This window comes from Rousettus aegyptiacus, unplaced genomic scaffold (genome assembly GCF_014176215.1).
Source record: "Rousettus aegyptiacus isolate mRouAeg1 unplaced genomic scaffold, mRouAeg1.p scaffold_m13_p_12, whole genome shotgun sequence".
Classification (NCBI taxonomy): domain Eukaryota; kingdom Metazoa; phylum Chordata; class Mammalia; order Chiroptera; family Pteropodidae; genus Rousettus; species Rousettus aegyptiacus.
Genome location: NW_023416287.1, coordinates 55,752,524 through 55,764,812, shown reverse-complemented (window position 1 = coordinate 55,764,812; position 12,289 = coordinate 55,752,524). Strand labels below are relative to the sequence as shown.

Here is a 12,289-nt window from a genome sequence, read left to right as displayed (position 1 = left end):
GATGGAAGGAGAAAATGAAATTCAGTCTCCATAATATATACAAACGTAAAAATATAAAGTCCTAGATGAAATTATAGGTGTTATGTTTATAGTCTTCAAGTAAGGAATGCCTTTTTTCTTTTCCAAAGAGGATACCAGGACTAGAAACTGTAAAGGAAATATTGACAAACTTTGGTGTATCAAAACTATGTATAAAGAAAAATGTAAAGAACACTGACAAACTGGAAAAGATTACAACATACTTGATAGAATTATATTCCTAATATATGATGAGATCCTTCTAATCAATGACACAATAAAAAACAAAGTAACAATGTCTAGTTTAATGGAGAAAAACACCAGTGACCAGTGAGCAGTTGACAGTCGAACAAATGCATTAATATTTCAAGAAATAGGGGTTAAAAAAAGATTACACCCCCGTCTCCACCCCAATCTAATGAGAAAGATAGAAAAAGAATATTTAGGATAGTTTAGTATTGAGAGTGAAAATTAGTGCAGTCGTTTTGGAGAGCAGTTAGTACATTTTAAAACTAATAATATTCATGAGCATAATGTATCCTATAAATACTTAAAGAAATATATCCTGCAAAAACAGCTCTGCAAATACACAGGAATGTTTGTCATAACAAATATATGTTGTCAGAGCAAAAAGTTAGAACAATCTAAATATAAATCAGTAGAATCTGTCAGTGTGTTCAGTGAAAAGCAATTCACAAAATATCTTTGTACATCAATAAGTATGTATAGATAACACATTTTAAAAAATGAATATATATATCCCATTGAATGAATATACATCATAATTTTAAAAGGTGTTTTTGTAATAGTGGATATTTAGGTTCCTTCTAGTTTTTCACTATTATAAATAAGGCTGTGCTGAACATTCTTATACATACAATTTGATATACTTGCTTTTTTCCTTAGTTTGGAGTGAATTCCAGGAAATGCTGAGTCATGAGTTGTAGTCAGTTTACATTTTTATATATATTGTCAGAATGCAGTTTTATACCACAATAAGATATTTTAAATTTTAAATCGGAGCCATAAAATTGAATGTATTATTCAGTATGACCAAGGATGTTAGAAAATCTTGTTTGAAGTTATTACAAATAAACTATCACTCAATCAGATAGATTTTTCTTTTACAAGTATAACTGTTGTTATGACTAATACCATTAGCAGACAGCTAAAGACAGTCAGACAAACTGGATTCTGAGTTTGATAACCAATCCATAGATAAACAGGCCTCATCAGTGTCATGGGATAGCTGTCTATTTCTGATGCCAGCAGCTTCTCATTCTAGAGGAATCTCTGATGTCCATTGTTGAGTGTCACAGATAAAGGAAGATGTCCAATCACAGTTAGGTGCCTGGTAAGGTCCCTTCCAACAAGATTGGAGAGTGCCTTTTATTTTATGTCCTTTCCAAAAACAAAACAAAACAAACAAAAGCTTTAGGTAGCAGTCAGTGATCTTTAAAGTGTCTGTCTCCTAGGAGCTTCCTCTGAGAGGAAGCGGTTAGCAGCTTGGCATTTTCTTAAAGTGACTCTGTCAGATCTTGACAGGAATATAAGATGTCTTAATAACGTCAGCTCATAAGTGCATTTATCTAAGTCTAGCTTAAATGCACTGTGATACATGGAGGAATGCAAAAACCGAAAAATGAGGAGCCAGGGATCAGGGGAAAACCAACAGACTGTCTTGGGTTTCCCATAGCCCTGACTGTTCATTCACTTTACAACCATTTTTTATGCATACAATATATCCTAGAAGTTTTCCTCATTTATAATGCTTCTTCTGCAGTTTCAAATCTTTTGAGATATTCTAGGAGTCCTTCTGAAATACTGCAAAGTTATTTCTACATGTACAGAAAAGTTACCAAAATAGTAGAGATTATTAGATGCCCTTCACCTAGCTTTCCCTAAGGTTAATGTCTTATATAACCATGGTATATTGACAAGGCTAAGAAATTGAAATTGTTGTATTACTAGTAACTAACTATGTACTTTACCCAGATATCAGTTTTTCCATTAATCTCCTTTTTTTGGGGGGTTACAGAATGCCGTCTAGAATACTACATTGTATTTAGTTTTCATTTCTCCTTAGTCACCTCCAGTCTATTAGAATTTTTTAGTCTTTCCTCATTTTTTATGATCTTGACAGTTTTGAAGATTACTGATCAGATATTTTATAGAACATCCCTCAATTTGGGTTTGTCTGATGTTTTCTAATAATTAGACAGGGGTTATGGGTTTTGGGAAAGAGTACCATAGAGATGAAGTATACTTCTCATCACATTATATCTGGGCTATGTGATATTATCATGATTTATTAATGGTCTGTCAGGCTTTTCTCCCAGTAAGTTACTATTTTTCATACCTTACCCTATTCTTTGGAATCTCGTCCCTAGTCCAGCCCACACTCAAGGGGATGAAAATCAATAAGCCCCCCCTTTAGACTCAAAACACTGCACATTGTCTTTCACAGAGCAAAAGTTTTTTATTTTGATAAAGTCTGATTTATCATTTATTTCCGTTATGGATTGGGCTTTTGCTATTGTATGTAAAAATCATTGCCAAACCCAAGATTGATTTTTTTAAATACCTTTATTGAGTTTTATGTGACATACTATAAAATTCACCTATTTAAAGTATACAGCTCATTGTTTTATGTGTGTTTAGTTGTGCAGTCATTATCACAGTCACTTTTAGAAATTTCATCACCTCAGAAAGAAGACCCATACCCATTGGCAGTCACTCCTCATTTCTCCTTAAGCTTCTCAGCCCTAGGCAATGACTAATTTATTTTGTCTGTACAGATTTGCCAGTATGGACATTTCCTATAGATGTAATCATACAATAAAGGGTGTTTTGTGACTGGCTTTTTGTACTTAGCATAATGTGTTCAGGGCTCATCCATGTTGTAGCACATATTTCATTCTTTTTAATTGCAAAGTATTCTGTTGTGTGGGTATACCAACATTTTGTTTACCGTTCATCAGTCAATAGACATTTGTATTGTTTCTGTTTTTTGGCTATTATGAATAATGCTGCTATGCACATTTTTGTACAAGGTTTTGTGTGGACATACATTTTTATTTCTCTTAGGTAGATACCTAGAAGTAGAATTACTAGATCATATGGAAATGCATTTTGAGAAACCTAACATTGATTTTTAAATATATATTTTTATTATTTTGGAGTAAATGTATGATTGCTTATCTGTTGTTCCTGAATGGATAAGAGCTGCATGTAAATTATCTCCATTTGTAAATAATATCATTACATGTTTTTAATGTTTTAATAAGTATCATTGAGCATATACATATGTCAGAGACATATCTGTGAATGAAGTGTGGTCTTTATCATTAAGGAAATGGGAATTGCAGTCTAGGAGAAGAAACATATAAACAATTCCTGTCCAGATTGATAGATGAAGTAATAGGGAAATAGTGATGTCCTAGAGGAGGGAGTCGTCCCATCTGCTTGTGGAGATCAGGAATGGCTGAGGCAGAGATATAGAATTAGATCTTGTTTGATAGTAACTTGGTCAAATAAAGTGGGGCAAGTCATTTTAGGCTGGTGATCAACATCTACAAAGGCATGGAGATGGGAAGCAGTATGGCTGTATAGGCAATTGCAACTAACTGTACTTTGCTAGAGCATTGTTTGGGGAGAGTATCTAGATAAAAGACTGGAGAAATCAGACAGTAACAAGATCTAACATAACAAGATTTATGCTATGTTGAGAAGTTCAGATTTTTTTTTTTTTTTTGGCTAATCTGTTTCTCAAACTGTGTGTGTGTGTGCGTGCACACATGTGTGCACATGCTGGCAAACATGACATATCTTTCTGGACCTTGAATTTTATTTGACAGTTTGGGTGTAAAATAATTTTTGCATTAAAACATTCAAATAAATAAAACATTCAGATTTTATGAAGTGGAATACCACATTGTAAGTTTTTCAGATAAATTTTAGATAATTGTAGAGATTGTTAGGGCTGCTTTGACTACTCTATGGGTTTCTTTAAGGAAGGAGTAGCAGTATTTTGTTCAAAAGGTGTATTATGCATAGCTTTTATTACCATATTTTATCTATTCTGACATTTTAAACTTTTTTAGAAAATTGGGATAGGTCTTACAGGCTATAGTGATACCTGAAATGATGGTATATTTTATAATATAGGATCTTAGGCTAGGCAAAATATATCTTTTTCTCATTAGAAAGCAACAGTAATTATACAAAACTTGAAACATATAGAAAATGTGAGGAATAAAATAATCTGTAATGCTACCACACTCAGAAATGACTGCAGTTATTATTTTGGTATATTTTTTTCTGGTCTTTTTTCTATCTACATACCAATATATATTTTTATTTTGAAAAAATCGAGTTTGTAAACCACATGTAGTCTCTTCTGTTTGCTCAGCATTGCCTGCTGGATGTCATTCTATGTAATTATCCAACAAAATTTTAAATGTCACCTAATATTTTATTATGTGTATATGAAATTGCTTAATTTTTCTAAGTTGACAAGCATTTTATTGTAGAAATCTTGGTTCTATACCATATCTAATTTCTTTAGGATAAATTTATAGAAGTAGAATTCAGTGGATATAAAGTGTGATTTTTTTTTTTTTTTTTAAAGAATAACCATCTGTTTGGTTTCTAGGAAGTTAGATTGATGAGTCTGTATGTGATTGAAATCTTTTTTTAATTTTTGGTAACTCCAAAACTATAAATTTTCATCTTTTCTGCACAGCATCTTTTTCTAATTTGTGATTATTTAGAGACCAGTTAGCTTGTTAGCAGCCTGTAAAGACTCATGGTATCTATTTGTGACTCAGTTTTCCCATTTCATTCCTTGCTTGCTGTGCTGTGCAGTACTATCTCACTTCTCTGAACCTTAACTTTCTGCCAGCATCACCTGGCTCAATAGTTGGCAATCAGAAATTGGCAAAAAAAAGTTTGATAGTCACACAATCCTGTTTATTGGTCTTAGAATTAATGAGGATTTCCCAGATTTATAATTTTGCAGGTTTTATTTTGCATGAAACAAACTTTATGACTAACAAAGAGGTTAATGCTTATTATAGGAAAAAAGGAACACTAAGGAAATTGGGAAGTTCTCAAGAGTTTTGCAGTTTTATATAGGGCGATGAGGGTAGGATGCACTAAAACATGACATTTGAGAAAAGAATTGAAGTAATTGAGAGAGTTGGCAGGTATTTGAGGGAAGAGAATGGCATACAGAGGAATAGCAGAGGCCTTAAGAGAGGAGTGTACCTGACGTGTTTGAGGAGCATCAAGGAAGCCACTGTGGCTGAAGACAGTTTAAACAAGGGAGAGAATAGTTGGATGATGTCAGAGGAGCAAGGAAATTGGGAGGCTAGGTCATGTAGTCTTGTAGGCCATTGTAAGATATTTTACTTTTACTCTGAGTGAGATGGCAAGACATTAGAGAGTTAAGCAGAGGCATGAAATGATCTGACTTATGTTTTAAGAATATCACTCTGGGTTTAGAACCGACTATGGAGAGGCAAGGATAGACATAGGGAAATCATTTAAGAAGCGATAGCAGTAATCCAAGGAAGAGATGATGATGACTTAGTCCAGCAGGTTCCATATATATTTCAAAGGTAGAGCCAGGATATTTTCCTGAAAGATAGGATGTGGAGTATAAGAAAAAAAAGTCAATAATAATCCCTATGTTTTTGCCTCAAGCAAAAGTGAGCCATCGGCTGATAGAGGTTTTGAGTGAGAACATCTCTTTAGTTTTTCATGCATTAAATTTGAAGTGCCTGTTACTGAAGTAGATATATTTTGTAAGTAGTTGAATATATAAATTTGAAGTTTGAGGTGTCTGTGCTAAAGGTAAGTATTTGAGAGTTACTGATATGCAGATGGTTTTTAAAGCCCACTAAAGCAGTGAGTGTAGGTACAGAAGAAAGCACTTTGAAAGACTGAGCCTTGAGATGCTTCAATGTTAAGAAATCTGGAAAAAGAGAAGGAGTAAGCAAAGGCAACTGGGAAATAACCATTGAGGTGGAAAAGCACTTTTAGTGTTTTTGGAAAATGTAGTATCCTGGAAATCCAGTAAAGAAAGTGTACTTGGAGAGAGTGATCGAACTGTGTCCAAAGCTGCTGATATGCCCCCAGGACTGAGAATTGGTCATTGGATTTAGCAACATGGTGGTCATTTGTGACTTTGACAAGCAGTTTTGGTTGAAAGGTAATGGCCAAGGCCCACTCAGAGTGAATTTAAGAGCAAATGTAGGAAAGATTTAAAGGGGGTGGGCAGTGTAGACATCTTTCTGAAGGATTTCGTTGTAGTGGAGTTGAGTAATAGGCTGTAACTGGTGAGATAAATGGGATCAAGGTTTAAATTGGAATGAAAATAGCATGCTAGGATACGGTAAGGAAGGGTAAAGCTTGGTGATATGGAAAGGGGAAAATTGCTAGAGCAATATCCTTCCTTGAATTAGTGAAATAGGATAATATCATTGGTGGAAGGATTGGTGGAAGATAGTAGTCTTCTCCTACTTTAAATAGTGAAGAGACCAAATATATTAATGTAATGCTGCTAATTGGAAGAAATGTATATATATATATGATAATAATTCTGTGGCAGTTTTCTGCTGATTATTTCATTTGTTTCAGGGTAGTAGCCAACAAGGTCATTAGCTATAAATGAGGATCAGTAGGAGAACTATGGGAGGTTTTAGAAGAGAGATGAAAATGTCTAGCAGAGTGTGAGAATGAATAGATTAGGGCACTACATAAGTCCCAAGCCAAATTAAGGGTCATCTTTATGTTTGTGATTATGAACTTAAAATAGGGTCAGTCAATGTGATTTTATGTATTTATCCATGTATATTCAACTGCTTGGGTGCTGACATGGAGTTTGGAGAGTTGAATTTATGTAGGATTATAGTTTTGCCAAACTAAGTACAGTCTGAGAACCAGGGCACTAAAAGTGCATGCAAGCAAGTGATTACAGTGATTGAAATTTAAGCTGGGTAGGTAAGAAGTAGAAGGTGTCAGCGTGATGAATTGCACAGTAAAAATTTGATAAGATCAGTGGATCGGAGGTCTTGGTGGGGTTGGGGATTTTTGGAGTTGAGTTATTGAAAGGAGTAAGCCGGGACGCTAAGGGAATGCTTAGAGAGTATAAGATTTGAAATAAAAATTATGGAAGGATTATAATTACTGATAATGACAATGTCTAGTATGTGACCATGGAAGTGAGTGGCTAAGATAATGTAGGGGACAAGATCACTGAAGGAGAGAAGTTAAAGGTATTGAGAGGCCCGCTTATCAGAAGTATCATCATGGATATATTAAAATTCTTAGGTTAAAAAGAATATTGAAGAAAAGATCAATAAACTAGGAATTTAAATTATCTAGCAATGAGATGTGATGACCTAAGTAAAAGTCAGTAGGTATAGCAACAGTGAGAAGTAGTGGGAGATATAACCAAATAAAATGAAAACCAAAGCTTGAAGATTTAGGGTGGGAGTATAGAAATGGCAATGAATTTTACCTGTCTTACTTTCAGGACCAGTAGTATAAGGCATATGTTATGATAAAGGGTACTACTTGAGCTGCAGTAGAAATGGTGCCCTAGAGGAGCAGGGTTTCCATGAAAGTAGGGGTTGGCAAACTATGTAGCCCCTAGGCCAGATCTGCTGTACCACTTGTTTTTGTATGGTCTATGAACGAAGAATGTTTTTTGTATTTTTAAATGATTGATAAAAAGTCAAAAGAAGACTAATTCATGACATGTGAAAATTATATGAAATTCAGATTTCATTGTCCACAAAGTTTTATTTTGGGATATAGCTATGCTCATTCTTTAATGGATTGTCTAACTACTTTTGTCCTGCAATGGCTGAGTTAAGTAGTTGTGACAGAAATCATGTATGGTGGTGTCTTCGCTTCACACTGCTACTCAGCACACCATAAAGCACAGTGGTACAGTTAGAACTTGACAGTGTTCCATGTGTGTCACCATACCACAACATTTTATTTATTGTTTTATTGCCAGTGCATACTTGTTGTGTCAAATCAAAAAAAAAAAAAGTGAACTTTATATGTCATTTTAAGGCACAGTGGAGTGTGGACCATTTTATAAAGTTAGATGTGTTAATTATATAGTGACACTATAGCAGTGCTACAAGAATAAAATACTGTACATTGACCTTACCAGAGTAAGCACTCACTATAATATTCCCACTCACAGAAAGCAACAGTCAGAAAAAATAGAAAATTTAAAACGAAATATCTCATTACAGCAGAATTTTCTTCACAAAAATGTAAAAGGAAAATGAGGCTGCAACTTGAGTTTACAGGTTGATTATTTGTTAGCATAGCACTGATGGTGAGTGCTTATAGCAGCAAAATAGATGTATACAGAGAAAAAAAACTTAAGACTATTAGCTTTTTGGCAAGAACAGTTACTTTAAAGAATTGAGGCCATTGGATGCAGCATCAATAGCCAATTAAAAAACAAGACAAACAATTTTGACTGGTTTTCCTTGACTCTTGTTTATTTGTTGAAGAGTCAGTACCAAGTTTGAAGTAACTAAAGAATTATCCTCAATGTATAGTCTGCATGGAACAAGTACAGGCAAGAATATCTTTAAAGAAGTTGAAAAAACACTAAGTACAGCTTGAAGTGGAGTGTGCTAAGGTGTGTTACCAGTGGCGTTAGTTAAAGTAAGATGCAGGAAAAGGCTTAGTTGGACAAACTAACAAAGCTTGTGAAAACAAAGTGTTTAAAAACCTATAGTTATTCATTGTATTATACATCAGCAGGTTACTTTGTAGAAAATATTTGAATCTATCATGTATAGTTGAACCACAGTGTCAGTAGTAGACATCATTCACTCTCATAGATTTAACCATCATCAAGCCTGTAAATTTTGGTCAGAAATTGAAGCTGAACATCCCAAGTTAACTTAGCATACAGCAAAGTTGATGGCTTTTAGTGTGTGTGTGTGTGTGTGTGTGTGTGTGTGTGTGTGTGTGTGTGTGTATTTAGTTAAGGACTACTGTGGACTAAATTGTGGCCCGCCCTCCCAAAAATTTATATGTTGAAACCTTGACTCTTAATATGACTATATTTGGAGATAGGGCCAGTAAGGAGGCAATTAAGGTTAAATGAGGTCAATAAAAGGGTGAGGCTCTGATAAGATAGAGTTAGTGTCCTTTCTTGTGCACACACAAAAGGAAGAGGCCATGTGAGTGCACAGAAAGACACTGGCTGTCAACAAGCCAAGAAGAGAGGCCTCATCAGAAACCAGTCGTGGTGGCCCCCTCATGTTGGACTTTGAACCTCTTTAAACTGTAAGAAAATGAATGTCTATTGTTTAAGCTACCCAGTCTATGATATTTGGTATGGCAGTATGAGCTAAGAAAAGAGTCAAGATGAAGTTTTTTCTGAATGAGAGGAACCACTCTCAACTGTCATTGAATTTTCATTAAACACTGATTGGCTCTGAGAATAAGTTTTTGCTTCAGACTTAATGTTTGTTAATGAATTCGACTTAAAATTAAAAGTAAAATAGCACTTTTATGCAAAATTTAAATGTAATAAAACCATTTTGACAACTGGTATTGTTTGAATCACAAGTAATGTCAAGCTTTTTTCTACACTTCCTGTGCTGTCAAATTTAATAAGGAAGCAAGTTCTCCATTCCCACACAAATTTGCTGCAGATACGTTTTCTGAGATCAAGCTACAGATGTTATAGCGTATTTATGGCTCTAAACTTTATATTATCAGAGCCAGGGATCCTTTCTTAACCCCACAGGCTATTATGTAATACATGTTATCCTGGTTCAGGCCTTTCTTTTATCTGTTTTACATATTCAGCACCTTTAAGCCTTATCGTGAAATATTTTTGATAATTAATAATTTTATAACTGCTGCCCTACAGGTAAAGTTCAAGCTCCTTACCCCGTTTGGGGCTCTCCAGCCTCTTCCAAATCCTTACCACAAACTTAATACTCCAGCAACACAGAAATCCTTGTATGTAGTTCCCCTGTGCCTTTTGCTTATGTTGCCCGTCGCCTGTATTCTCTTCTCCCTATCTAGCTGCTGCTCTTCATTTTAGACTCATTTCAGGTGTCATCTCCAGAAAGCCTTTTCTGGCCGCTTTCCTCCCATGCGAGCTTGGGTTAGGTGTCTTTCTTAGTTTTCCACAAACTTTGTGCTTATGCCCCTTATTTTTTTGTTTGTTTGTTTTCACTTTTTTCTGTTTTATTTGCTAGAATTTGAACTCCTTAAGAGCAAGAACTGTGTTTTAAAGTTATCTTTGTGTATCTACAGTGATTACTATAGAGCCTGTATTATAGAAATAAATATTTGGGCAGTAAATTAATTGATTATTATCTATTTCTGGTGCATCTTTTAGTAGATATGTAACCTAACATTAAATGTACTTATGTTTATGTTATCCTTATATGAAAATTTGCTCTCTGTTTCATGTATTTATTGGTTTTAATGTACACAAACACTTGGGTTTATATGCGTGTTTCAAAAGAAAGACAGTATTGTCTACAGCTTTTATTAGGAGCTAGAACTGAAGTTTAATAGCTGTTCAGTATTTTGTACAACTCTGAGATGTGAAGCTTTTCCATGTAATCTCATGCCAGTGTTGACCCATGTGGATTAAAATAGCCCTATTTTAATCTATGACCAAATTAGGAATTAGAATATCTATCCAGTGGGGATTTGTAAATTATCATGGTTCATAGCGTGACAGGTTTATATAAATAATTGCCATGATTCCCACTGTTTTAAGTTAAAATCTAAGTTCAAATAGAAGGATATAATAGTATGTGATTCTTTATTTAAATTTGTAACAAATTTAATGTTTTAAATTTGTTATATCTCTTTTAAAAGACCATCAAAACTGACTTGATAAAAAGAAATTTTTATTTCATTAGTCTAAAATATTTACTCATGGTCTCTCAATTCAAATTTGATGTGTGTTTAAAATACCAGGAACTAATTAACTAATTATCTTCAGTGTGTGTTTATAGTATATTTGTTTTCTAAAACATTTTCTTAAGGCAGATTTCAATGAAAACATTTTAATAGCTAGAGTGAAGTCATTCCAGAATTTATTTAAAACAATTCTTAGTACATTGAACATTTCTTTATAACTTTACAGTTTACTATGAAGTAATTCTTAATAAACTTTTTTTGTTTTCATTGTATTTCTCAAGAACCTGAATGTAAAATAAGCAGTGTTCATTATAATGCTTCAGTGATTTAAAATGATAAACTTTTCTTTTCATACAGATAAAGACACAATAAATAAAATTAGAGATTTACGAATGAAAGCTGAAGATTATGAAGTGGTGAAGGTGATTGGTAGAGGTGCATTTGGAGAAGTTCAATTGGTAGGTTATTTTAATGAGATTAAAAACATTTACTTTTTAAAATTAAAAATTCCACTTGTATGTTTAACATATGTTATTTGGGAAAATCTCATTTTTATAAAATTGTTTCTTTAAATTGCTGTAGACATTCTTGCCTAATTATATGAAAGCCTAGAGTCAAATTCAGAAGTGTGAAATATTTTCCACAGGCATTCATGGGTGGAGAAAAGGTTTCAAGCATCAGAAGAGAAATCTTTACTTCTAATATTAGACTACCTAAAATGCTATGAAATAGTAAGTTTTATAAATAGGAAGCAGCATATATAGGGTAGAGGAGGGGATGTGTGTTGTAATAAATGGAACAAAGTGTTTTTTCTGACATTACTTGCTTCTGGTAATCAAAGGCTTGACATTCTGTAAAGTTAATTCAGCAAAAGAGAAAAAATAAGAATAGTTTCAACAATAATTTTAAATTATTTAACATGTTGTTAAAATCATTTAGTAAATTGTTCTTAGAAACTCTGAGCTTTAAATTTAAATGTTAGCACAAGGTCATTATTTTCCATTTTCAATTTTAAAGGTAAGGCATAAATCTACCAGGAAGGTATATGCTATGAAGCTTCTCAGCAAATTTGAAATGATTAAGAGATCCGATTCTGCTTTTTTCTGGGAAGAAAGAGACATCATGGCTTTTGCTAACAGTCCTTGGGTTGTTCAGGTATGATTTCGCTACTGTTTCGTTATTACTATACTAGTTTGTAACTAGACATATCTGAGAAGCTTAGTTTATTAAGAACAGTAATAATTTAGTGACAAGTACAGAATTATCTAATATACCATTGTTTTTAAAGTCATAAAATTTAGTTTAATTGAATCATCTCTAGGAGGAAAGTAAGATC

The 12,289-nt window shown here is 33.6% G+C and overlaps 1 protein-coding gene across 2 annotated transcripts in view; it reads left to right on the top strand.

Annotated features, from left to right (window-relative positions):
* The window catches only part of ROCK1 (Rho associated coiled-coil containing protein kinase 1), a 130,537-nt gene that overhangs the window by 46,173 nt on the left and 72,075 nt on the right, over window positions 1-12,289 (top strand). For both annotated transcript variants that reach the window (XM_016164545.2, XM_036229894.1), the window contains exons 3-4: window positions 11,311-11,411; window positions 11,971-12,108. In XM_016164545.2, coding sequence (XP_016020031.1) covers window positions 11,311-11,411; window positions 11,971-12,108 — 239 coding nt within the window. The remainder of the gene's footprint in view (window positions 1-11,310; window positions 11,412-11,970; window positions 12,109-12,289) is intronic.